At 46.1% G+C, this 23,470-nt stretch overlaps 12 protein-coding genes across 12 annotated transcripts; 4 read left to right on the plus strand and 8 right to left on the minus strand.

Moving 5' to 3' along the window:
- The first annotated feature begins 1,358 nt into the window (after positions 1-1,358).
- Positions 1,359-2,767, plus strand: LOC122620727. Its single transcript, XM_043798325.1, has 2 exons — positions 1,359-2,416; positions 2,478-2,767. The coding sequence occupies exons 1-2, from the start codon at positions 1,381-1,383 to the stop codon at positions 2,681-2,683; spliced, it is 1,242 nt and encodes a 413-aa protein (XP_043654260.1). The 5' UTR covers positions 1,359-1,380; the 3' UTR covers positions 2,684-2,767.
- A 1,138-nt stretch (positions 2,768-3,905) lies between these two features.
- Positions 3,906-5,347, plus strand: LOC122619547. The gene is made up of 2 exons (XM_043796545.1): positions 3,906-4,992; positions 5,082-5,347. The coding sequence occupies exons 1-2, from the start codon at positions 3,924-3,926 to the stop codon at positions 5,279-5,281; spliced, it is 1,269 nt and encodes a 422-aa protein (XP_043652480.1). The 5' UTR covers positions 3,906-3,923; the 3' UTR covers positions 5,282-5,347.
- A 406-nt stretch (positions 5,348-5,753) lies between these two features.
- On the minus strand, positions 5,754-7,287 carry LOC122619548. The gene is made up of 2 exons (XM_043796546.1): positions 6,200-7,287; positions 5,754-6,143 (listed from the first exon to the last, which is right to left on the minus strand). The coding sequence occupies exons 1-2, from the start codon at positions 7,263-7,265 to the stop codon at positions 5,947-5,949; spliced, it is 1,263 nt and encodes a 420-aa protein (XP_043652481.1). The 5' UTR covers positions 7,266-7,287; the 3' UTR covers positions 5,754-5,946.
- A 588-nt stretch (positions 7,288-7,875) lies between these two features.
- LOC122620912 lies at positions 7,876-9,311 on the minus strand. Its single transcript, XM_043798593.1, has 2 exons — positions 8,217-9,311; positions 7,876-8,153 (listed from the first exon to the last, which is right to left on the minus strand). The coding sequence occupies exons 1-2, from the start codon at positions 9,280-9,282 to the stop codon at positions 7,957-7,959; spliced, it is 1,263 nt and encodes a 420-aa protein (XP_043654528.1). The 5' UTR covers positions 9,283-9,311; the 3' UTR covers positions 7,876-7,956.
- A 251-nt stretch (positions 9,312-9,562) lies between these two features.
- On the minus strand, positions 9,563-11,112 carry LOC122620159. The gene is made up of 2 exons (XM_043797489.1): positions 9,877-11,112; positions 9,563-9,817 (listed from the first exon to the last, which is right to left on the minus strand). The coding sequence occupies exons 1-2, from the start codon at positions 10,931-10,933 to the stop codon at positions 9,621-9,623; spliced, it is 1,254 nt and encodes a 417-aa protein (XP_043653424.1). The 5' UTR covers positions 10,934-11,112; the 3' UTR covers positions 9,563-9,620.
- Positions 11,091-12,584, minus strand: LOC122620156. The gene is made up of 2 exons (XM_043797487.1): positions 11,481-12,584; positions 11,091-11,424 (listed from the first exon to the last, which is right to left on the minus strand). Exons 1-2 carry the CDS (start codon positions 12,535-12,537, stop codon positions 11,228-11,230), a joined length of 1,254 nt encoding a protein of 417 aa, XP_043653422.1. The 5' UTR covers positions 12,538-12,584; the 3' UTR covers positions 11,091-11,227.
- An 84-nt stretch (positions 12,585-12,668) lies between these two features.
- LOC122620157 lies at positions 12,669-14,195 on the minus strand. The gene is made up of 2 exons (XM_043797488.1): positions 13,004-14,195; positions 12,669-12,947 (listed from the first exon to the last, which is right to left on the minus strand). Exons 1-2 carry the CDS (start codon positions 14,103-14,105, stop codon positions 12,751-12,753), a joined length of 1,299 nt encoding a protein of 432 aa, XP_043653423.1. The 5' UTR covers positions 14,106-14,195; the 3' UTR covers positions 12,669-12,750.
- Positions 14,196-14,492: 297 nt separating this feature from the next.
- Positions 14,493-16,422, minus strand: LOC122620155 (serine/threonine-protein kinase RIO2). The gene is made up of 4 exons (XM_043797486.1): positions 16,136-16,422; positions 15,701-16,079; positions 15,453-15,644; positions 14,493-15,398 (listed from the first exon to the last, which is right to left on the minus strand). The coding sequence occupies exons 1-4, from the start codon at positions 16,341-16,343 to the stop codon at positions 14,561-14,563; spliced, it is 1,617 nt and encodes a 538-aa protein (XP_043653421.1). The 5' UTR covers positions 16,344-16,422; the 3' UTR covers positions 14,493-14,560.
- A 93-nt stretch (positions 16,423-16,515) lies between these two features.
- On the plus strand, positions 16,516-18,989 carry LOC122619306 (probable glutamine--tRNA ligase). The gene has a single exon (XM_043796146.1). It carries the CDS (start codon positions 16,576-16,578, stop codon positions 18,910-18,912), a length of 2,337 nt encoding a protein of 778 aa, XP_043652081.1. The 5' UTR covers positions 16,516-16,575; the 3' UTR covers positions 18,913-18,989.
- LOC122619307 (peptidyl-prolyl cis-trans isomerase NIMA-interacting 4) lies at positions 18,962-19,534 on the minus strand. The gene is made up of 2 exons (XM_043796147.1): positions 19,374-19,534; positions 18,962-19,310 (listed from the first exon to the last, which is right to left on the minus strand). Exons 1-2 carry the CDS (start codon positions 19,447-19,449, stop codon positions 18,994-18,996), a joined length of 393 nt encoding a protein of 130 aa, XP_043652082.1. The 5' UTR covers positions 19,450-19,534; the 3' UTR covers positions 18,962-18,993.
- Positions 19,535-19,675: 141 nt separating this feature from the next.
- Positions 19,676-21,079, plus strand: LOC122621398 (3-ketodihydrosphingosine reductase). Its single transcript, XM_043799247.1, has 3 exons — positions 19,676-20,004; positions 20,076-20,644; positions 20,709-21,079. Exons 1-3 carry the CDS (start codon positions 19,788-19,790, stop codon positions 20,931-20,933), a joined length of 1,011 nt encoding a protein of 336 aa, XP_043655182.1. The 5' UTR covers positions 19,676-19,787; the 3' UTR covers positions 20,934-21,079.
- A 373-nt stretch (positions 21,080-21,452) lies between these two features.
- On the minus strand, positions 21,453-23,303 carry LOC122621400 (protein RER1). Its single transcript, XM_043799250.1, has 2 exons — positions 22,778-23,303; positions 21,453-22,715 (listed from the first exon to the last, which is right to left on the minus strand). The coding sequence occupies exons 1-2, from the start codon at positions 22,844-22,846 to the stop codon at positions 22,173-22,175; spliced, it is 612 nt and encodes a 203-aa protein (XP_043655185.1). The 5' UTR covers positions 22,847-23,303; the 3' UTR covers positions 21,453-22,172.
- Positions 23,304-23,470: the final 167 nt, after the last annotated feature.

Consider the following 23,470-nt stretch of genomic DNA (forward strand, 5'->3'; position numbering starts at 1 on the left):
TCTTTTTTGAAAAGTTCATTAGACTTACAGCTTAGGTTACCAAGTGTACTGATTGACTTTCTGTTTAAATATTAAATCTAGACTGTCTAAAAAAATCATTATTATATCTTATAGTTGTTCATTTTTGGTTACCTTTATTTAAATAGGTAATAAAAATTAAAAGGTAAAAGTATATTCAAATTTGCATGTAAAATGAGTGTATATATGCATTTCCCACTACCTTATTAAACATTTTTATTCAGTCTGATTATCATAATTAGGCTTGGTAAACTTTGTAGGCCTTATACTGATAAACCACGTTTACTTTGTCTAGGTAAATACAAATGAGTTTTTAAACTATTTCTCAATGGTTTATAGCTTCCTCAAAAACTCGTTTATTACTAAAGTAAGTCCAAGTCTGAGCTTTAAGCATACATTTACAAATGTTTTAATATTAATTTTAAGCCATGCTTTGTAAAATTTTATCACTTGTTCAAAGTTATCAGACTTGTACTAAATTATTCTGTTACAATTTATCAATTTGACGTATACTTTCGGATAAATATTTAAACAGTTACTAAGGGAGTCTAGGCAAACATGTAAGTAAGATATCTCAGTAGTTGAATGCACCATGTAATTCGTAAGCTCTGCGATAAGAAGTCATCTCAAGTGGAACGTGTGTAAATTGCCCCTTTAAAAACGGCTTACATAAGTCAATGAATGTCGTCGATTGCTAAATTATGATGATGAATGGGTCGACGCGTGATAAGTCGAGCGCAAAAATTAAAACGGAATAAAAAGATGAGCCTTAATCCTACAATTTGTATGCCTCAAGCCTCAAGCGAAGTGGGTACTTTCCTGGGATTTCGAGTATCTTAATGATGCCAACGGTGCGCGTCTGTTCCCCGCACATAAATCCAAAAGATACTGTATCTGCGCCAGGAGCAGTGTTGAGCAATTGCACGATTCTTGGCACACGATACACATATTTGAGACCTGTTGCCAAACGGAGCTAATCCCAGGCCAAACATCGGGTTTGTTTGCTCATAAAAAACCAGAGCGTCAACCAAAGTCAGAAGTGAAAAAAAAGCAGATAGGACCCAAATACACTTGAAGGAAAAATATAAAATATGGTAAGGAGAAATATATCACTATTAGATCAATCAAAGTAAGTGCTAAGTTTTGACATCGAAAGGACACATTCAGGATTAAAGCGAGCTAAGCCCATGTTTATTATTACTTTAGACAGAGGTATTTCTCCAAGTGCAGCACAAGATCACATACAAGGGCAAAGTTAAGTGCACTGTGACTAGTGTGCGTCACTTGAAGGTAGTATAAAAGCAGGGCAGTCTAACCCGGTTCATCACGGTTCAGTCGGGAAATTAGAAGCAACTTAACAAGATGGCAGCGGCACCGGAATGGCTGACCCACCACTATATCGAGCATGCACTTCGCTCGCACTACAAGGATCAAGGACTAACCATAACTAAGCTGCAGATTAATCCCGCTTTGGGACCCGGTGAAAACTACGGCGGAGTTCTGACCCGCGCTCGAGTGGAATTCACGTTGGCCAACGGGGAGAAAAATATGCAGAATCTGATTGTGAAGACGGAAATCGATGATGACGAGTTGACCCAGGAGCTGATGGCTCCGTATGATATCTACAACCGCGAGATGACCATCTACCAGGATGTGCTGCCCAAATGCAGGGAGCTGCTTAATGAAATCGGAGATACTGAAAGACTATTCCCCACCGCCATCTATGTGGATCGCGAGCGCATGGCCATCATCTTCGAAGATCTTTCTGTGCAGGGTTATGTAATGGCTGATCGAGTGCGTCGCCTCAACGAGGAGCACACCCACCTCATCCTCCGGAAGTTGGCTAAGTTCCATGCTGCCACCGCGGTGTTGAATGAGAGGGAAAATGGGTGCCTGGAAAGCTACGATCGTGGCTTCTTTAATCGCTATACAAACGCCTATAGTGGCTACTTTGTGGGTGGTCTTCTGGCCGCCGCCCGCTGGATGAGCAAGGTGCCCGCGTTGGCCCACTACGGAGAGAAGCTGTTTGCCTTGGCCCCGCACTACATGGACATCGGCAAGGAGTGCTTCGCACCCACGCCGGGTCAAGTGAATGTGCTGGCCCATGGCGATGTGTGGACCAACAATGTGATGTTCAAGTACGATCCGACTACGGGACGACCCGTCGATGTGCTGCTCATCGACTTCCAGTACTCCTTTTGGGGCTCCCCCTGCATCGATCTCCATCACCTGTTCAACACTTCTCTGAAGGAGCCACTCCGCAGAGATCAGCAGAATGGGCTGTTCCAGTTCTACCACAAGATATTCACTGACTCGTTGCGAAAGCTCAACTACCGTCAAAATCAGATTCCCAGCTTGCAGCAATTCAAGTTGCAGGTGGAGCAAAAGAGATTCTTCGGTAGGTGGCATATTTAATCAGAAAATTGAATTGTTTTTTAATAATTATATATTCTTTACAGCTTTGCATTCTACGGTAGTGGTGCAGCCAGTTATGATCAGCCAGGATCCCACGGATGCCTGTTTCAATGCCTTGATGAACGACGATGAGCGTGGCACTCGGTTTAAGAACCGATTATATAACAATCCTACAGTGCAACAAAATCTACATTCCCTGGTTCCCTTCTTCGACAGAAAGGGACTGCTGGAGGTTAATCAGACATGTTAAGGGGTTATAAGGATATGTTTTATTGGGTTTCCACGTTTTATGTGTTTTAGGTTTAATTATAATAAACGTTCTCAGTTTTAATTACATTTTCGTCTTTATTATTATGAGATGTTTGACATTCTAATGGCCGAGAAACTAGTGTAATACAGTTGAGGCATTTTTGAAATTGGCCAACATGTCGTATACGCTATTTTTAATGCTCTTAGATAAGATTAACACTTGTACTTCTAACTGCGTCTTAACTATTTTTAGTTGAAAACAGGAAGAAATTTAATCTGTGGTGCCATCATAGAATCATAAGAAAATATCTAAAAAAAACTGTAAATTAAAATTTTGGTATGTTTTACTACAAGACAACCATTTTATTTGTTTGCTTACAGTTTTCAAGTAAAAGAAAATGGAAGTGTATACGAATCGTTGTATACCTATTTTGAACATCTAAAGATTCTTAAGTTGTGGGGTATGTAATAGAAAACATTAAGGAATAAAGAAAAGGCACTCGCCCAAAAGTAGGCAATACTACATTCAGAGCTCCTCTTCAAAATAAACAGCTCGTAAATCCTCGAACAAATGAAAATAAACAGACTGTAGTAGATAAAGGAAGAACCCATATATATAAAAATGTATATTTAAGATTGTTATCGGCTACACCTGAAAGTATGCAGGGTAATCCTTATCTCGTCCACCCATTATCTTTGCACTTGGAAGGTTGTTTAACTAATTTCCTTCTGGGCTTTTCTGATGTGAAAATCCTTGTGAAATTCATAGATTCCGACTGAGTATTATACACACGTAGAATATGCACCACCAGGAAAAAAAAAAACATTTTAAGTCCGTAAATAGCTCAACTATATAAATGGGCAGATGGATTTATGGGCTGTGAAGCAGATTACGTGAGAACGAGAGCGATCTTTAGACGCCACGTCAGCGACATTCGCCATGAATTACGGCGGGCACACTTACATCACATATGGAAGCGTGCACCGATTCCCGAGATCTGGGTACTGTTATCTCACCCTGTCAAGTGTCGCGCTCCGAGCTCTGCGCCTATCTAGTCAGCTTTAGATACTCGCGAGTCACTGGTGTACGAATCCGAAACGGAATCGTAATTGTCTGAGCCGGCTTGCTTTACGGCTACCATAATGTGAGATCTATTGTCGTCGAGATTGCGTCTTCCGACTGCCTATAAATGGGGCCTCCGACTGGTGCAAGCGGTCCAGTACACAAGTGGAACATCATCATGGTGGAGCAGGGCAAGGAAGATGCTACCGAATTTCATCCGGCGCCAGAGTGGCTAGATGAGGCCTATTTGGAGCGCCTGCTCAGGGATCTGAAGAACGATCCGGGACTGAAGATCACCGATTTGTTGATTAAACCCGCCACTGCCAAGGGTGACAACTATGCCAGTGTGATGACACGCGTGCGGATTTTGTATCTGAAAAGTGGCGCCAAAACCCCCGAGACTGAATACTATATTGTGAAGACCACCTATGAGAACGATGCCTTTGCCGCGGGAATATTCTCGCAGTACCAGGTCACCAACACGGAAATGCGAATGTACGAGAAGATCCTGCCCCAGTTGAGTGGTCTCATCGAGCAGACACGCCAGCCGGAAAAGATATTCGCCAAGACGCTGCATGTGGACTACGAGCATGAGGCCATCATCTTTGAGGATCTGGCGGTCACGAAACATGTCCTGGCCGATCGTCTCATCGGTTTCGATCTGGAGCACACCCACTTGGGACTGCGAAAGCTGGCGAAGATGCATGCTGCCGCTGCTGTGCTGAACGAACGTCAGCCGGGATTGCTGACCAAGTTCGATCACGGCATCTTCAATCGCCACACCCAGGCCTTTGCGCCCTTCTTTGTGAATACGGTGGGCGTGGCGGCTGACTTTGCCAGGCAGTGCCCCGAATTGGGTGAGCGCTATGCCACCAAACTGAAGAAGCTGCAAGAGCGAGTGATGGAGTACTCCACGCGAGTTTACGATCCCCAGCCGGGGGATTTCAACACATTGGTGCACGGCGACTACTGGGTGAACAATGTGATGTTGCGCTACGGCGAGAATAAGCAGCCTCTGGACATGGTCCTGATCGACTTCCAGTTCTGCAGCTGGTCCTCGCCGGCGGTGGATCTGCACTACTTCATCAATACCTCAGTGCAGGCCCACATTCGTTACGAGCAGCAGGACGCCCTGTTTCAGTATTATCACACGGTGCTCGTGGAAACGCTCAAGGATCTCAACTTTGGTGGCTACATTCCCACTCTGAGGCAGTTTGTCCTGCAGCTCGAAAGGGGCAGATTCTTTGGTGAGTCAAGAGAAGCGGTTCCCATCTGGGATGAGTTTCAAGTGCACATTAATATTGTTATTAATATTTATTTGTTTCGTGTTGAACAGCTGTCACAGTCGCTCTGGTCTGCCAGGCCATATTGACCAACGACCAAAACGCCGACGCCGACTTCAATGCTTTGATGAAGGATGACGAAAGAGGACGCAACTTCCGGAAGGTATTATACACCAATAAGAGATTGCAGGACAATCTCAAACGCGAGCTGCCACGCTTCGAGCGGAGCGGTCTACTAGATGTACTTGACTGAATGGAATCCATCATTTACTATTTGATATCAAATAAAAATAAATACTAATTGATTTTGAAAACAAAATGGTATGATTAGTAGTTAATTTTTTAACTTCCATAATGACGATTAGTACACACAATGGATCTTCCGTAAATGTTTACTTTCATAGAACTATATTAAATATGACGTTTAAAGGCAGCAGATAATCACAGCAACGGTGCGTATGAGTTATAAGTGCGGGCAATCTTCCTCTAAAACTTTCAGCCTAAGTACACAGTACGCAGTGTATATACATTTTATTATTGTATACATATTCTAGGTTCTTTTATTTGCTGAAACATCTGTGTTTATCGTGTGCCGTATCGCAGTTGATTCTATTTCACCACGATTCAAGGGCTTGTAATTGTTATCTGCTAAGATTTTTACTATTATTTGCACCTTTTGTTTGTCAAGAGTTTAGCACTATCTTGTCGAAATAAAGTCCAAAGCGTTATTATCAGTCATGAACACTGTATTTCATATAAAAAGGTCAGTTATGGCCGAATGAAATACATCAACTGCAATTAAGAGTGTTGATATGTGTTTTTCCCAGGAAATTGTAAGCAACGACGTAGTTGGGCCAATACCTACTAGAACTTAACAATTTGTTTATTTTAACTATTTACATGTCGTCCAGATTGTCGTCACATCTCATCCAGCAAACCAAACTGATCCAGAAACGGCAGTGTGACACTCAGTTTCTTTTTTATGTTTTCCGGTTCATAAACGGAGTTCTTGAATCGCATTCCACTCTCGGAGCTGGATAGAGCCTGCTCAATAGAAGCATCCTCCTTGCCCTCGTACTGCATGACTGGCTCAAAAATCAGGGAGCAAAAGATGGCTGTAAATAACATATTTTAAGAACTATTTTTAACTAAATTAAAGTACTGTACCCACCATAGAAACCTCTAGAGCGGAACTGCAGTTGGAAGTCGAACAAACTGGGTATCCGACCAGCAAACTTAAACTTCCTCAGTGCCTCCACCAGCTTATAGTAATAGAACTGAACCAATTCCGTTTGATGTTCCAGGCGAAGATTATCCTGCAACGACGTGGAGAAGAAGTAATGCAGATCGATGGCCGGCGAGTTCCACACGCTGAACTGAAAGTCGATAAAAATTGCATTGGTGGGATGATCCTTTGCATCGTACTGGAACATAAAGTTGGTTGTCCAAAGATCTCCATGGGCTAGTGTCAAAAAGTCGCCGGGATTATTTGTCGTCGATCTTTCGCCATAGTCCATCAAACGTTCCACAAGCCTATCGATCTTGGCCTTGTACCGCGGACCCAACTGCTTGTCCGAGGTAAGGGAGCGGGACAGAGCCTCGAGAAGATTGGTCATGATCGGTCCATATGCCCGGGTGTGTTTGTTGAAGAAGCCACGATCATAGTTCTTGGCGAAGATTCCCGGCTGTCGCTCGGCGAGGACCGATGAAGCTGCATGAAAGAGGGCCAGTTTCTCCAGCACCAGGTGGGTGTGCTCCAGATCCAGCTTCTTCCGGCGGCAGGCCACCTTGTACTGATCCAGCGACATGTCCTCGAAGATAATCGAGTCCCGCTCGCGGTCCACATTCATGGTGGCCGCAAAGAGCTTCCTGGGGTCCTTGAGCTCCTTCCTCACCATATCCGACAGTTGGGGCAGGATGTGCTCGTATATGTCCATCTCACGCGTGTAGACACCATAGTGGATGAGCACATCGCCGGCTGGATCCCGGTCAGCGAATGTGGTCTTGACTAGGAACGTGGTGTCCTGTTTGCCTTTCGATGCCTTGGTCGTGTACTCCACATTGATGCGGGTCATCACGCTGCCGTAGTTTCCTCCATTGGCGACGGCTGGCTTTGTGTGCAACTTCTCCAGCTTCAGGGTGTTATCCTTGTAGTATGTGCGCAACTTATCCTGCACATATTCCGTGGTGAGCCAAACTGGCGCTGGATGAACTTTATGGGTCGGTTTCTCGGACATGATCCTATCCGTAACTCAGGGCTTTCGCTTCTGCGACTTTGCGGACGGTTTCCGGCCACTTTTATAGCAATCTGTAGTGTACGAGTATATGATAAGTATAGTGCAAGTATCTCGTGGCAATTAAGTGCGTCATGTTCAAACAACACTTGAACGACTTCGAGTCTAGTCGAATGCTCACGTTTTTTGCAATGCACTTTTGATTAGCTATTCTAGAGGCATTTAATTCTCCTGGTAACCCAAATGTCGCAACCAATCGGCATACATATTTGATTTTTTGGAAAAATTAATAATGCATTTGGTTAAAGGAAAAGGAAGAGAAATGCATCTTATGATTTTGTATTATCTTTTATCAGATATCGTAAGAGAGAAGTGAATTAATATTGTTGTTTGCCTTTACAGTTTTTCCGAGAATTCCCCCTTATCGTCTGCAGCTAATTTCAAAGTCAATATCTACAAAAACAATTAAGAAACTATTTAATACGGAATTTGTGCTGTTTTCATGGTTTTTACACACCTACGAATACCTACAATTAGCACCTATTAATTATACGTATACAATTAATAAAAGTTAGTAATAGTAGGTGTAAGTAATCGAATTTTTCTGGTGATAATGTAACACTTGTCATATATTTATTTTGCATGTAAACTTATTTAAGACTAATAAACCTATATTAAAGCTATAGTTTTGACTTTACATCGCGTCTAGTAACCCCAAATGATCTAGTAAAGGCAAAGTGAGACGCATCTTCTTCCTGATTTCCTCCGCCTGAAATGCGTCGTCCTTGAAGCGCATTCCCTTCTCCGAAAGAGATATTATCTGCTCCATGGACGCCTCTTCCTTGCCCGTGTACGTCATCGTTGGCTCAAAGATGAGGGATGCGAAGGCAGCTGAATAATAATAACAATGAAATTAAAATTCCGTAAACAGGCTTTTGGAAGTAGAATACGCACCATAGAAGGCTCTGTTCCTGAACTGCTGATGGAAGACGAATAAGCTCGGCACACTTCCGGAATACTTGACCTTCTTCAAGGCATCCTTCAGTTTGTAATAGTAAAACTGGACCAGTTCTGGCTGCTTCTTCAGTCGAATATCGGTCTGCAAGGCAGTTGAGAAGAAGTACTGCAGATCGATGGCCGGGGAGTTCCAAGCACTGAACTGAAAGTCGATAAAAATGGCATTGATTGGATGTTCTCCGTCGTCATATTGGAACATAATGTTGGTGGTCCAGAGATCCCCGTGAGCCAGGGTCACAAAGTCCCCGGGAACAATGGAGGTCGATCGTTCTCCGTACTCCATTACGTTGTCCACCAGTCGATCGATCTTCGCCTGGTAACGCTGACACAGTTCCGGCTCCAGCTGCAGGGAACGGGACAGAGCCATCAGCAGATTCTTCATGACGGGCTCGTAGCCGCGGGTATGCTGATTAAAGAATCCACGATCGAAATTCTTCGCAAAGATTCCCGGCTGTCGCTCAGCCAAGGCTGCTCCGGCTGCATGGAAATTGGCCAGCTTTTCGAGCACCAGATGCGTGTGCTCCAGATCCAGTTTCTTAAGACGATCGGCCACCCTGTAATTCTCCAGCGACATATCCTCGAAGATGATCGAGTCCCGTTGCCGATCCACGTAAACAGTGCGTGCAAAGAGTTTCCGGGAGTCTGCCAGCTCATTCCGCACCACACCCGCCATCTGGGGCAGGATGCGCTCATACATCTCCAGTTCCCTGTCGTATACTCCGTAGCTCAGGAGAACCTGCGCCGCAGGACCTGCGTCGGCGAAACTCTCTTTCACCAGGAATCTGGTGGATTGCTTGTCCTCTGATTTATCCGTGGTGTACTCCACATAGATGCGCGTTATCACGCTGGAGTAGTTCTCCGCGTTGCCGAGTGACAGCTTGAGGTTCAGTTTCCCCAGGCGGAGGGTGTCATTCTTGTAGTAGGATCGCAGCTTTTGCTCCACATAATCGCGGGTGAGCCAAGCGGGCACCACTTGTGTGCTTTTATTGCCTTCCTGGGACATGATAGTGACCGAATAGCGAGGTGATTGATACTTTGGTTTTTCATCGTTGGGGTTCCGCTTTTATACCCCGTCTATTACACAAGATAAGTGCACATTTAGTATTCCAGTCTTATCTATCATTCTATCTCACTTATCTGACATTCCCCTTATCATTCGATTCGACCATTTGAATTAGCTATTAGAAAATCTCTTATTACATTTCAATTTAATGCCAGCGAACTACTAGATAATTCCGAACAAACAAATTGCCATATACATATAACGAAACTATTGACGCTAATTTGATTAGTTGACTTTAACTGATTCTTATTTATTTATTTATTGAGTGACACATTTTCTTACATTTCGTCTAGTAAGCCCTGTTGATCAAGGAACGGCAGAATCAGGTGCAACTTCTTCAGGTTCTCCTCAGTCTGATACATGGCATTCCTCACGCGCAATCCTTTCTCATCGCTGCTAATGAACTGCTCAATGGTCGGCTCCTCCTTGCCATTGTAGACCATGACGGGCTCGAAAATCAACGACGAAAACACAGCTGCGTAAAATAGTCAGTTAAAAATGTTATAAAATTGCATAATTACTACGGAAACTCACCATAAAAAGCTTTCGATCGAAACTGTTGTTGGAACGCAAATAAAGTGGGTACCTTACCCGTATACTTCACCCTTTTTAGAGCCTCCACTAACTTATAGTAGTAAAACTGGACCAGCTCGGTCTGATGCCCCAGACGAAGATCTTCGTGGATTGAGGTTGAGAAGAAGTAGTGCAGGTCAATGGCAGGAGAATTCCAAACGCTGAACTGGAAGTCGATGAAGATGGCATTAACTGGATGACCCTCGTCATCGTACTGGAACATGACATTGGTAGTCCAAATATCTCCGTGAGCCAGAGTCACAAAGTCGCCGGGAGCGAAGCAAGTCGACCTCTCGCCGTAGTCCATTACATTTTCAATTAACCTGTCGATCTTCGCCTGGTATCGCTCCTTAAGATCCTGACTCAACTCGAGGGTGCGCGACAAGGCTTTAAGGATATTTTTCATGACTGGTTCGTAGCCTCGCACATGTTGGTTGAAAAATCCACGGTCGTAGTTCTTTTCGAAGATACCAGGCTGTCGCTCAGCCAGAGCTGCTCCAGCTGCATGGAAATCAGCCAGTTTCTCGAGAACCAGATGAGTGTGCTCCAGATCCAGTTTGCCTACCCTGCAGGCAACCTTATACCTTTCCAGCGAAAGGTCCTCGAACATAATCGAGTCCCGCTCACGATCTGCACTCACAGTAGCTGCAAACAACTTCCGGGAATCGTGGAGCTCGTTCCTCACAATATCCGCCAATCGGGGCAGTACCACCTCGTACATGTCGATCTCCCTGGTGTAGATGCCATAGTTGATGAGCAAGTGCGCCGCAGGATCTTTATCGGCGAAGGTCGTCTTCAGCAGAAAGGTGGCGGGCTGGATATCCTTTGAATCCCTGGTCGTGTACTCCACATTGATGCGGGTCATCACGCTGGCGTAGTTCTCTCCATTTGCTGTACCCGGCTTGATCACCAGTTTCTTCAGACTTAGGGTGTCATTCTTGAAGTAGACTCTTAGCTTTTTCTCCACGTATTCCTCGGTCAGCCACGCGGGCGCCTTGTGGGTCGTATTCTCCGGCATAATGTTGAGACTCTGCTAGATTTCGTCAGAGGTGCTTGGCTTTTATACACTGGCGAGATGATCACGATTAGAATTCATCTGGATGATTAGGCGACTATGAGCGTATCTCGTGAGTCGTAAGCTCCTAAATTGCAAGCAATTGTAAAGATAGGCGACAGCACATCCGAGAACATTTATTAAGATAGGGCTTTGCACTGTGTAAAAGTAGTATTGCCACGATCATAGAAACGCGACTGTTGTTAGAAATGCGACAGTTGCTAGACGTTTGGCTAGCTTATAAGTACAAATAAAATTTTACATATCGTCCAGCAATCCCTGCTGATCCAGAAACGGCAGTGTTAGAACCATTTTTTCTCGAATGTGATCTGCATGATAAACCGAATCTCTGAACCGGACTCCACTCTCGGCAGTGGACAATCCTTGTGCAATGGAGGCCTCCTCAGTTCCGGTGTACAGCATACAGGGCTCGGAAATCAGCGAACAAAAAACAGCTAAAGAAAACTTGTTTAATGGAAATTTATTTTCATAATCATTTGTATGCGCTTACCATAAAAGGATCTAGCCCTAAACTGCAGCTGAAACTCAAATAAACTCGGAATAGTACGAGAATACTTTAGCTTCTTCAATGATTCCACCAGCTGGTAGTAATAAAACTGAACCAATTCAGTTTGGCGTTTCCAGCGAAGATGGTCCTGGATCGAAGTGGTGAAGAAATAGTGCAGATCGATGGCCGGAGAGTTCCACACACTGAACTGAAAATCAATTAGAACGGCGTTGGTGGGATGACCCTGGTCATCGTACTGAAACATCATATTTGTTGTCCAAAGATCTCCATGGGCTAGGGTCAGGAAGTCTCCTGGATTTGTCGACGTCGATCGGTCACCGTAATCCATTATAGTATCCACCAGGCGGTCTATCTTGCTCTGATAACGATGTTTTAAATCTAAATTCAACTCTAGGGAGCGAGATAGGGCCTGCAGAAGGTTCCGGAAGATTGGCTGAAAGCCTCGAAAGTGTTTGTTGAAAAATCCTCGATCGTAGTTTTTCTCAAAGATTCCGGGCATCCGCTCGGCAAGAACTGCTGCAGCTGCATGGAAATCAGCCAGTTTCCCCAGGACCAGATGTGTGTGCTCCAAGTCCAGTTTTTTCAGCCGGCAAGCGAGCTTGTAATTCTCCAACGACAGGTCCTCAAAGAGGATTGAGTCCCGCTCGCGATCTACAGCGACGGTAGCTGCAAACATCTTCCGGGAATCCTCGAGCTCGTTCCTCACCATTTTCGCAAGGTGGGGCAGAATCTGCTCGTACATGTCCATTTCTCTGGTGTATGCTCCGTAGCCGGCCAGCAAATCGGTCGCCGGATCCTTGGCTGCAAAGGTTGTTTTTAGTAGGAAAGTAGCTTTCTGCGTGTCCTTTGAATCCTTTGTGGTGTACTCCAGATTGATGCGGGTCATCACACTGGCGTAGTTATCTCCTTTGGCTGTCGCCGGATCAGTCTCTAGACTTTTCAACTGTATAGAGTCGTCTTCAAAATATCTGCATATCTTTTTCCCCACATAGTCCTTTGTGAGCCATTCGGGTTCGGCATTGGTATTTTTCTCAGACATTATGGATCTCAACCTCAGCGCTTGAGTTTGAGCAGTGAAGCCATTTTGTGCAAATTTCCACCGTTTTATCATCTTAATTACGACTACACTATTACTACACTATAACTAATCCTTCTGGTTATGGCCCCCAATGAAGTGATAAAAGTGCATTTATTCTGAGTGCTAGCTTTCATCTCACTCATGTAACGTAATCATTTGATCTTGAATACAACTTTAAATGTCATCCAGCAATCCCCACTGATCAAGATAGGGAAGTGTATGGTGGAGCCTTTGCCGGACGCACTCCTGCTGATACACGTCGTCCTTGAATCTCATTCCGCCTTTGCCTTCCGAAATGACGTGCTCCAGGGAAACCTCATCTTCTCCATCGTACACCATAAAGGGTTCAAAAATTAGTGAAGCAAACACGGCTGTAAAATATAGTAAATTTGTATAAAATTAAAAACAAATAATGAAAACTACCCACCATAGAAGGCTCTAGTTCGGAACTGTTGTTGGAAGTCGAACAAAGTCGGAATACAACCAGCATACTTTACTTTTTTCAGTGCATCCTTCAGTTTGTAGTAGTAAAATTGGACCAACTCTGGTTGATTGTTTAGGCGGAGCTCGTCCTGAATGGAAGTGGAAAAGAAGTAGTGAAGATCGATCGCTGGGGAGTTCCACACACTGAACTGGAAATCGATGAAGACAGCATTGATGGGCTGTCCCTTTGCATCGTACTGGAACATAAGATTGGTGGTCCACAGATCTCCGTGGTTGAGGGTTTGGAAATCGCCAGGATTATTGGTGGTCGAGCGCTCACCGTAGACCATTATGTGATCAACAAGTCGGTCAATTTTTGCCTGGTACCGTTGACGCAGCTCCTGATCTAAGTTAAGGGAACGTGACAGGGTCTTCAGGAGACTCTTCATGATCGGCTCATAGCCACGGGTATGTCTGTTATAGAATCCACGATCATAGTTATTCTTAAAGATGCCAAGTTCTCTCTCGGCCAGCGCTGCTCCAGCGTCATGAAAGTTGGCCAGCCTTTCCAGCACGAGATGTGTGTGCGCCAAATCCAATTTTTTGATCCTGCAGGCCACTTTGTAATGCTCTAACGCGAGGTCCTCGAAAATAATAGAGTCCCTATCCTTGTCGACGTATACAGTGCCAGCACAAACTCGCCGAGGATCCTGAATCTCCCTCTTCACCAGATCCGCGATCTTGGGCAGAATGCGCTGGTACATGTCCATTTCGCGGGTGTAGATGCCATATTTGATGAAAACATTGGCAGCCGGGTTCTTTTCGGCAAATATGGTCTTTATCATGAATTTGGTGGCCTGTTTTTCCTCCGATTTTTCGGTGGTGTACTCCACATTGATGCGAGTCATCATGCTGGCATAGTTTTCTCCCTTGAGAATGGCAGGCTTGATATCAAGTTTCTCCAGCTTCAAGGAATCCGCTTTGAAGTAGGCACGCAGCTTATCCTGGACGTAGTCCGCGGAGAGGTGAAGCGGCTTCGGATGAGATCTTTCCTCATGCATTTTGCGATCTGAACTGCTTCTCGAACAACCCGTCAGTGTTATCATTTCGTCAGAGGAGATTAGCTTTTATTTGTCGGACAGCTGGGAGCCAACGATAGCCTGGAGCTCATCTCTCCCCGACTAACTTAAATGCGCTAGATAGACAATTTTAATATTAAAACTCAGTGGGTCAGTTTGATTGTTTTTCTTTGAATAAGTTTTAACGGATTTCACACTACCTATATATTTCTTTAAACATCCCATTTATAAAACGTATCATTTTATTACAGCATTTCGCTGACTCATGAAAACGTTCTTATTTACAATGCACTACACGTCGGAATAATTGCGACTTTTATTTACCTGCGGATTACACTAGATAAAGAAATAATCCTATTCTTGCGTGTCAAGTTCAGAGCACGACCGAATTACCAAAACACTATTTGACCGATGTCTTGATGAAATGTTTTAATGTTAAATTACATATCACTACTTTTATTTAAACAATAGATTAACGGCATCTAAAAGTCCCAGCCAGCATATTCCTTAACCACATCCTTGTTCTCCTTGCGATGACGATGCACAGCACTAGCTTCTCCCTTGGCCACGCACTTTTTTCGCTGCTCCCGCTTTTCCTTGATGTCCATGTTCCGGCGTATCCGGTCGGTAATCACAGACGGAGCTATTGTGCTGGTTGTGGTAGAGTAAGAGCGCTGACTTCTCGCATCATTTAGCATTTGCTCGACCATTTTAAGACGATACATGCGTGAGTTAGGATCCAGGCCAACTAGCTCGGGAACTTCATCTGTATCTAAATCATTGGAACTGATAGACCTGACGTCTTCCTCGGCGATATTTGCTACAGGAGCTTCAGCTTCGACTGGAACAACTTTCGGAGTTTCAACCGGCAGGGAAATGTCTAACTTCTTGGGCACTGTTTCATCGGGAACTTCTGGACCCACGCTGAGATTACCCAGATATTGCGTACACGATTCAATGTACCGACGGACTGCGTCATCCGACTTTTGAGTGGGCTTGGCTTCGCTATAAATGACCTCGTTCTCCACCTGGCGTCGACACTCGTCAATCTCTACAGCTGCAGCGGTAACCAAGGTGGGAGGTTCTTCCTCCTCTTCCAAATCGTCTCCTTCATCCTCCTCATCTGCGTGCTCCACCATACCGTACTCTTCAAGAAGATCTTGCTCCATCTCCTTAGTGAAACCATAGCCTGTACAGTGTACCTCGGCATCCAAATCATCCTCACGCACCAGGTCGCTGAACTTGGGATAGTCTTCGCTTTCGTAACCAAACTTGCGACGAAACATTTCACGCACGCAGTTTACATCGCGTTCGAAGAAACTAGAACATAGTTTGCTATTAATACTTGAATGCTATAATCAGTAAGAAGCTTACAATTCTGCATTTTCATGCGAGGTGGACATCATCTGAGGGAAGTCAATCAGTATGGGCTTGCCGTCGTCCGTCACCATTAAATTAAACTCATTAAAATCGCCATGAATAACTCCAGAATTTCCCAGACGGACAATCAGGTTCATTAGATCATCGTAAACCTGTGGAGCGTCTAGAAGTTCATGCACTTGGGTCCTATAAAAAAAATATTAAAAGACCATTTTGCACAATAATAAAAATAAGAATCTTACATGGGCCAGCCCTTGACGAGGTCCATTAAGACGCAATGGCGATTGAAATCGATGGGTTTTGGCACCGGAAAACCACGATCATAGAGCGCCGACATATAGGCAAACTCTCGCGTGGCTGAGATGCGTGATAAGTACAACCAGGAGGCTTTGTGCCGGCGACCGTGGTAGTCTCTTTTGGCTTTCACATTCCTGAAACAAGTTCGACCCAATCGGTGTAGTTTGAGGCAGATGGGAGTGCCCTCCTCATCAGCTACTACGTAGATGTTTGACTCCTTGCCAATTCCAATCTGGTTGCCAAAGGAACTGACGGATCCACGCAGTGTTAGAGACTTCAGAGCCAGGTAATCGTAGCCCGTGTTTGTCAAGCGGTAGCCATCATCTGTGGGCCAACAAATTTTATTGGCTGAAGGCACTTCAATCTGCAGCCATACATACATTTCTTTCCCCGCTCGTAGGCCAACAGCTTGTGCTTGCACAGCTCCTTGAGCAGCTTGTGGACTCCACCTGTCTTCAGATTCGCAATGGCAGCCGCCAAAGGCCCGGGAACCAGCTCGTGGTTCTTCATGCCCATCTCGATGGCGGTGAGCACGCGGAAGTCCTCCTTGGTGAGGTATCGCAGCACTGTCACGTTTAATTTACCCATTTTCGTTTTATTTTGGCAGTTTAACAACGCATTTAGCAATGTTTTCTTTTCACACGTGCAGGCACGATAGGTGGGCGGAAATCGATATGCGTCGATTTTAACTGGACTATCGGTTATATTTGTATCGTTTTCCAGCCATCGAACACTGCAATGCAACTGGTGTTTTATATCCCGGTCCGGAACGGTCACACTGACTTGCACATCGTCATCAGGGAGAGACAAAAACGGCGACATGGCTGGAGATGATCTGATTGCGAAATTCCAGGCGCTCGGCATGAGCGAGCAGAAGGCGAAGGAAACATTAAAGAATGCCAACGTGACAAAGAACCTCCAGCTGGCGCTGGCGGCAGCGGGAAGCGCCACCCTCTCCGACGGCACTGGCATGCTGATCTACCACATGGCCACCAAACTGAAGCCGCAGACAGCGGACCATCTCCCTCTTCTAGTGCGCTACGTCGTGGAGCACAAGCTGGACAACACCCAGCGCGTTGATGCCGCCCTAGAGTTCCTGCTCAAGAGCGGTCAGAGTCTGAATGCCAACATTGATGTGCAGGCGCTTGAGAAGGAGTGCGGCGTGGGAGTGGTGGTCACCCCGGAGCAGATTGAGCGGACTGTGCAGGCCAAGATCAAGGCAAACTACAAGGAGGCCTTGTTGGAGCAGCGCTACCACTTTAACTCGTTTAAAATCCTGCAGGATGTCCGGGGAGAGCTCAAGTGGGCGGATGCCAAGTCTGTGAAGGCGGCCATCGATGTGGAGATCTTCGACTTGTTGGGTCCCAAAACAGAAGCAGACTTAAAACCTCCCACTAAAGCAAACGAAAAGGCGAAAGCTGCAAAGCCAAAGGCCGAAGTAACTCCAGCCGCTCAAACCGCTGAAGCAGCTTCCGATGGAGCCACCACCATTTCGGAACTCATGAAAACCAAGGTGCACTTCCATGCCCCCGGCGAGAACTTTAAGGCAGATGGCTACGTGGTCACCGAGCACACGGAGCGGCTACTAAAGGAGCACTTGGCCAGGACTGGAGGCAAAGTGCACACGCGATTCCCGCCAGAACCGAATGGCATTCTGCACATTGGTCATGCAAAGGCCATCAACATTAACTTTGGATACGCGGCTGCCCACGATGGAGTCTGTTACTTGCGCTACGACGACACCAATCCCGAGAAGGAGGAGGAGAAGTTCTTTTTGGCCATCAAGGAGATGGTGGAATGGCTGGGCTACAAGCCCTTCAAGATCACCTACTCCTCGGACAACTTCCAGCAGCTGTACGAGTGGGCTGTGGTGCTGATCAACAAGGGATTGGCCTACGTGTGTCACCAGAAGGCGGAGGAACTGAAGGGCTTCAATCCAAAGCCCAGCCCTTGGAGGGAGCGTCCCATTGAGGAGTCACTGCGGCTGTTCGAAGACATGAAGCGTGGAAAGATCGACGAGGGAGCGGCCACACTGCGCATGAAGGTCACCCTGGAGGAGGGCAAGATGGACCCGGTGGCGTATCGCATCAAGTTTATCTCTCATCACCGAACGGGATCTGACTGGTGCATTTACCCCACGTACGATTATACCCATTGCCTTTGCGACTCTCTGGAGGATATTACTCACTCACTGTGCACCAAGGAGTTCCAGTCGAGGCGATCCTCCTACTACTGGCTGTGCAACGCTCTGGGTATCTACTGCCCGGTGCAGTGGGAGTACGGCAGGCTGAACATGAACTACGCACTAGTGTCAAAGCGCAAGATTGCAAAGCTGATCACAGAGCAGATTGTCCACGACTGGGACGATCCCAGGTTGTTTACTCTTACGGCTCTGAGACGTAGAGGCTTCCCAGCAGAGGCTATCAACAACTTCTGCGCCCAAATGGGCGTAACGGGTGCCCAGATCGCCGTCGACCCCGCCATGTTGGAGGCAGCAGTGCGGGATGTACTCAATGTTTCGGCTCCTCGTCGGTTGGTTGTCCTGGAACCGCTCAAAGTAACCATAAAGAACTTCCCCCATTCAGCGCCCGTCCAGCTAGAAGTGCCTGATTTCCCGCAGAACCCGCAGCAAGGATCTCATAAGATCACCCTGGACAAGGTGATCTATATTGAGCAGGGAGACTTCAAGTTGGAGCCCGAGAAGGGGTACCGCCGTCTGGCACCCAAGCAATCTGTGGGTCTCCGTCACGCAGGTCTCGTAATCAGCGTGGATGAGATAGTTAAGGATCCGGCGACTGGAGAGGTGGTGGAACTCATCTGCACCAGCCAATCTGCCGAGCAGGCCGAGAAGCCCAAGGCTTTTGTCCAGTGGGTATCGCAGCCGATACAGCTGGAAGTGCGTCTATACGAGCAACTCTTCAAGCACAAGAATCCCGAGGATCCCAACGAGGTGCCCGGCGGCTTCCTGAGCGACATCAGCGAACAGTCCATTTCGGTGGTGGTGGCATTCGCGGATCGTGCGCTTAACCAGGCCAAGGTCTACGACAAGTTCCAGTTCGAGAGGATTGGCTTCTTCTCCGTAGATCCAGACACCAGCCCGAACCATCTAGTGTTCAACCGCACCGTGGGACTGAAGGAGGATGCAGGCAAGAAGTGATAAGCGCACGTTTTCGGAAACCCACAGAGAAAATGAGACAAGATCCGTATCACATTAAAATTCGATTTATAAAATCAGCTCTCATTTCTTTCCCTCCACCATGATGATGTGGTAGCCAAACTTGGTCTTGATCGGGGGATCTGTGTACACGGGATTGTTGACAGTGGAGATGGGCAATGCAAAGGCGGCGTCCTGGAAGGGACCCACCATCGCTCCGCGGATCTGCCATCCGAGATCGCCGCCTTGTCGCGCCTTGTCCTCGCTGTAAGCTGCCGCTACCTCGGGAAACTTTTGGCCCGCCTTCAGCTTCTCCATCGCCTCGGTGATCTTGCCCTGCTTTTCGCACAGAATATGACGAACCTTCACTGCGTTGCCTCCTTTTTTCTCCTTACCGGCAGCTGTTTGCAGGTGGGAAAAGTCATTCAAGGGCCAGGATTTCTAGGTTTGTCGGGAACACTTACACTTGTCTTCGGCGGCTGGCTTTTTGCCACCTTTCCCCGCATCCTTTCCACCCTTTGCGTCCTTTTTCGGTGGCATTTTCGTTAAATATTGCTAAATGGCAAATTCCAACCAAGTAAACAGTTCGGTTGGAGCAGACACATGGGGTCAGTGCTGCGCGCCAAAATCTAGCCTATCTTATAAATGAATAGAAAAGCTGTTGAGGTACAAATTATTTGCTTAGCCGTTTATAGCCACACTCGCAACTCTGACGTGCATTGAAAGCTATCGATAGAAATCCAGTCCCACCTGTTTGCGCCAAACGGTCACACTTCGATGCACTTTCTAATCAGACGTTTAACTTCGCGGTGCAGATAAACCAGCTACAGAGATTAAAAAATCCGGGTGTATTATCTCACCCTCTCGGAAATATCCCCATGGAACTGAGCTGGCAGATAGTGCTCTGCGTGGCCATTGCGGTGCTGGTTCACGTTCTGGTCTACCTATTCGTCATGGCCAAGAAACCGAGGAGCATTGTGGGTCGTCATGTGGTGGTCACCGGCGGCTCCAAGGGAATCGGACTCTGTCTGGCGGTGGAGTGCGCCATGAAGGGCGCTAATGTGACGGTGATAGCGCGCGACGAGAAAATGCTAAGTGAGTAATGTGCTGGCAAGGAAACCCCACCCAAAATACTCTTATCTCTGATATCCGATCTTATTTACCAGGCGGAGCTGTGGCTCTGATGGAAGTGATTCGCCAGCGTCCAGATCAAAAGTTCCAGTCCAGGAGTCTGGACATTGGCGGCGACTACGACCAGGTGGCCAAGGTGCTCGGCGAGATCGAGGATAGCTTCGGTCCCATATACACCTTAATCAACTGTGCCGGAATGGCCATTTGCGGTGTGTTCGAGGAAGTCTCTGTCCAGGATGTCCACAAGCTGATGAACGTCAACTTTTTCGGCACCTATAACTGCACCCGCTATGTCCTGCCCAAGATGAAGAAGGCGGGCGATGGCATTATTGTCATCACTGCCTCGCAGGCGGCTATGTTTGGCATCTATGGATACGGACCGTATTCAGCCACCAAGTACGCCCTGAGAGCTATGGCTGAAACGATTGCAATGGAGTCTCGGGAGCACGGGGTCAGCGTGACTCTGGCCATGCCCTGCGATACGAATACACCCGGATTCGAGGAGGAAGAGAAGTCCAAGCCCAGGGAGACAAAAATAATCTCTGGTGGCGGAGGACTCATAGAGCCGGAAGTTATGGCCAAAGCTATACTCAAGGATGCCTTGGTGAGTCAGTTACCCATAGTTGATATTCACCCAATTTAACTAAAGCACTTTTATTTATTTATAGAAGGGCAATTTCACCTCAACTGTTGGAGCAGAAAGCTGGGTGATCACCACTTTGGGTGGAGCGTTGCTTCCTTGGGATGGCTTCTTCACCAATCTTCTCCACGCCATGGTTTTGGGTCCACTGCGACTAGTTAGCTACGTCCTGCACAAGTACTTCAATAGTGTTATACGCAAATGCGCTCGAGAGGATAAGGCCAAGGTCAGCTCGAAAGTGGAGACCAAGTGAAATCTCTCTTGTCTCGCTGCCCATAAAGTATTCCAAGTGCCCATTACATTAAATCACATTTTCATGATAAATCAAAAAGTGCGATTATTTCGCATGTTTAGCGACTATCCCAAATATTACGATTCCTGTATTATCATTCATTTATATATATATATGCATTTTAACTTTTTTATTATTGCCTTGCTAAAGTTTAAACTATTTGCATAGCGTTTTGTAGTCAAAATGACGTGTGCCTGATCTGTTGGTGTGTGCTTCATTTAAATAAAAACAAAATGTATTTGTTGTTCAGAAAACAAGTCGTTTTTAAATTTTTCCGATTTCCACAGAAGGGCACTTGGGGATTGTACTAATCGCCAAAGTAATTTCACGCATTGGCCTTATCAAAATTGGGTTGTATCTTAAAAGCGAACAGCAAACTACATGTAGAACTCGTTGCCATAAGCGATTAGATAAACACAAAAACCACGCCACGAAAGCCACCAACCTTTCCAAATGGGTCAAAATTCAACGATAAATTACTTTGGTTTTCTTTTGTCTTTCTTTATTCATAAGACGCACCCAGTGTACACTTCCTATAGTTTCAGTTTTCAATTCGCCTTTTTTAACATTTTGTATAGTTAACGCTAACAAAAATTGTATAATCATAATGCAAAATATATATATGTTTGTATACATATTTAGGCATATATTTATAGCTTCTAAGCATGGTAATCAAAAATAATTGGATTCAAATACAGTAAGTCTACTTTTTGGATAGAAGAATCATTAAATTATCGTTAGGATTAGGATGAAAAATTAAATTAGTGCTGATCTGCTGTATTTCGGTATCGTTGGGGATTTACAATAGATAGAAAGCATTGTAAATAAATATAAATTTAAACAAGCAGTTAGATTAAACAATAAACAAGGTATTTTGCACAAGACGCCGTACGACAACTCAACAGTAAAACGAAAAATGCTACACAAACCGAAAAGGAAAATCATATTATAAGCTTGGTTCTGGTTGATGTTATGCTTCTGGTTCCCATTCCGGGCTGCTCTCGGTAGCTTTCTCTAGTAGTCCTCAATGGCAATGATTTGCGGTGGTTTGATGGACGATGCTGTTGGCGACCCCACATCCTTGGTCGCTGCGCTGTCGCTGGTTGTTGATGGTGGCGCTGCAGCTGCAGAAGAGGCGTTCGAAGGATCACCCGTTCCCGCTGGCGTCGCCCGTGTGTCCGGCGTCTGTGCGGCTAATTGTCACTTTGAGTTGCCCGCCACGGAGCCGGGTCCGGAACCCGCCAAATCGTTGACACGCTGGTAGCGCGGCTTATTGCGGGTAAACGGCAAGTACTTGTACTTGATCATATGCTTGATCTGGCGCTTCATCGTGATGCAGAAGAGCGTGATGAAGTACATGACCAGGATGGGCCAGAATACCGGCACGTTGAAGAAATCGAAGAACGTACATATCAGTCCAATGAGCGTGCTCTTCGCCACCGACAGCCAGAACTTGAACTCCGGCAGGCGTCGAATAAATGGCCGGAACTCCTCGTTGCTGCGCGTAGGCAGATTGGGTCCCTCGTCCTCATCGTCCTGCGAGTACGGATCGAACTCCGGGTCGATCTTGGGCGTTAAAAAAGCGATAAACAGGTTCAAGTGGTAAATGCCAAGCGCATAGCACACGATGTACCAGCCCTGATAGATGAAGATGCGCAGCACGAAGAGCAGGAGCAGGAAGCCGGCGAACACCCAGCGCATTCGTGTGTGCGGTGTGCTCCGGTCCAATGTGGATTGGTAGGTCTGCGGAGGCAAAGGAAGCGGATTAGATCAGTTCGTCGCTGGCCATTTCCGGAATCCCTTACCTGTGAGAGGCGCTGAAAGAACTTCTTAACCCCGCCGCCGCTCGCAGCACTGCTGTCCTCGTTCATCATGGTCGTTGCTAGTCTCTCATTAATCTCCGGCCCTCGACTTTTATTGTTGACTTTGACGCTGTCGTTGTTCTCGCTGCACACGTGTATCGATTCGGGATTTGTGTAAATTTCGGGGACGGGGGGACAGGGGCTGCCGGAAAGGGGCTAACAAAACACAAAATGGGCCAACTGGCAAACTAGGCGCGCTCCAATCGCTAATTATTCTCTAATTCATATTCTGCACCGCCCGTCGCCGCCGTCTTCTTCTTCTTCCCCCTTGTTGTAGGGCTGTTGCGACTGTCAGTTTGTTGAGATTGCTATTCGCAGAGCCTGCTTGCCAGTACTTTGTAATTCCTGGAGTTTTGACCACAGTGAAGTGCGTTTCTATGCGGTAACTAATTTAATTACACTAGAGATTTGTCGGCAATTTATTGTTCTTTTTTCACACAGAGTTCACCACGTCATTATGCTCTCTCAGTGGCAGGGCTGTCAAACTATCGGCTAGGGATGGAACAATCGATGGTCGAGCGACTATCGGTGATGGTAAATGGTAGTTTTAATTTTTAAGCTAAATTCTTATTTATCCGCATTTATTATTTTGAAAATATGTAGGGCGACATTTAATTTATATAAATTTGGACAGTT

This window comes from Drosophila teissieri, chromosome 3R (assembly GCF_016746235.2).
Source record: "Drosophila teissieri strain GT53w chromosome 3R, Prin_Dtei_1.1, whole genome shotgun sequence".
Taxonomy (NCBI): domain Eukaryota; kingdom Metazoa; phylum Arthropoda; class Insecta; order Diptera; family Drosophilidae; genus Drosophila; species Drosophila teissieri.

Excerpts from the sequence above, each read along its gene's own strand:
- LOC122620727 (XM_043798325.1), top strand. The coding sequence starts at position 1,381 with ATGGCAGCGGCACCGGAATGGCTGACCCACCACTATATCGAGCATGCA. Across the intron at positions 2,417-2,477 it reads GGAGCAAAAGAGATTCTTCG|CTTTGCATTCTACGGTAGTG; the intron begins GTAGGTGGCATA and ends TATTCTTTACAG.
- LOC122620157 (XM_043797488.1), bottom strand. The coding sequence starts at position 14,105 with ATGATAACACTGACGGGTTGTTCGAGAAGCAGTTCAGATCGCAAAATG. Across the intron at positions 12,948-13,003 it reads CCGAACTAGAGCCTTCTATG|CCGTGTTTGCTTCACTAATT; the intron begins GTGGGTAGTTTT and ends TATATTTTACAG.
- LOC122619548 (XM_043796546.1), bottom strand. The coding sequence starts at position 7,265 with ATGTCCGAGAAACCGACCCATAAAGTTCATCCAGCGCCAGTTTGGCTC. Across the intron at positions 6,144-6,199 it reads CCGCTCTAGAGGTTTCTATG|CCATCTTTTGCTCCCTGATT; the intron begins GTGGGTACAGTA and ends TGTTATTTACAG.
- LOC122619306 (XM_043796146.1), top strand. The coding sequence starts at position 16,576 with ATGGCTGGAGATGATCTGATTGCGAAATTCCAGGCGCTCGGCATGAGC.
- LOC122620912 (XM_043798593.1), bottom strand. The coding sequence starts at position 9,282 with ATGTCCCAGGAAGGCAATAAAAGCACACAAGTGGTGCCCGCTTGGCTC. Across the intron at positions 8,154-8,216 it reads CAGGAACAGAGCCTTCTATG|CTGCCTTCGCATCCCTCATC; the intron begins GTGCGTATTCTA and ends ATTATTATTCAG.
- LOC122619307 (XM_043796147.1), bottom strand. The coding sequence starts at position 19,449 with ATGCCACCGAAAAAGGACGCAAAGGGTGGAAAGGATGCGGGGAAAGGT. Across the intron at positions 19,311-19,373 it reads GCCAGCCGCCGAAGACAAGT|CTGCCGGTAAGGAGAAAAAA; the intron begins GTAAGTGTTCCC and ends ACCTGCAAACAG.
- LOC122620159 (XM_043797489.1), bottom strand. The coding sequence starts at position 10,933 with ATGCCGGAGAATACGACCCACAAGGCGCCCGCGTGGCTGACCGAGGAA. Across the intron at positions 9,818-9,876 it reads TCGATCGAAAGCTTTTTATG|CTGTGTTTTCGTCGTTGATT; the intron begins GTGAGTTTCCGT and ends TATTTTACGCAG.
- LOC122621398 (XM_043799247.1), top strand. The coding sequence starts at position 19,788 with ATGGAACTGAGCTGGCAGATAGTGCTCTGCGTGGCCATTGCGGTGCTG. Across the intron at positions 20,005-20,075 it reads GCGCGACGAGAAAATGCTAA|GCGGAGCTGTGGCTCTGATG; the intron begins GTGAGTAATGTG and ends CTTATTTACCAG. Across the intron at positions 20,645-20,708 it reads CTATACTCAAGGATGCCTTG|AAGGGCAATTTCACCTCAAC; the intron begins GTGAGTCAGTTA and ends ATTTATTTATAG.
- LOC122619547 (XM_043796545.1), top strand. The coding sequence starts at position 3,924 with ATGGTGGAGCAGGGCAAGGAAGATGCTACCGAATTTCATCCGGCGCCA. Across the intron at positions 4,993-5,081 it reads CGAAAGGGGCAGATTCTTTG|CTGTCACAGTCGCTCTGGTC; the intron begins GTGAGTCAAGAG and ends CGTGTTGAACAG.
- LOC122621400 (XM_043799250.1), bottom strand. The coding sequence starts at position 22,846 with ATGATGAACGAGGACAGCAGTGCTGCGAGCGGCGGCGGGGTTAAGAAG. Across the intron at positions 22,716-22,777 it reads TCTTTCAGCGCCTCTCACAG|ACCTACCAATCCACATTGGA; the intron begins GTAAGGGATTCC and ends TTGCCTCCGCAG.
- LOC122620156 (XM_043797487.1), bottom strand. The coding sequence starts at position 12,537 with ATGTCTGAGAAAAATACCAATGCCGAACCCGAATGGCTCACAAAGGAC. Across the intron at positions 11,425-11,480 it reads TAGGGCTAGATCCTTTTATG|CTGTTTTTTGTTCGCTGATT; the intron begins GTAAGCGCATAC and ends AGTTTTCTTTAG.
- LOC122620155 (XM_043797486.1), bottom strand. The coding sequence starts at position 16,343 with ATGGGTAAATTAAACGTGACAGTGCTGCGATACCTCACCAAGGAGGAC. Across the intron at positions 16,080-16,135 it reads CTACGAGCGGGGAAAGAAAT|ATGATGGCTACCGCTTGACA; the intron begins GTATGTATGGCT and ends GTTGGCCCACAG. Across the intron at positions 15,645-15,700 it reads CTCGTCAAGGGCTGGCCCAT|GACCCAAGTGCATGAACTTC; the intron begins GTAAGATTCTTA and ends TTTTTTTTATAG.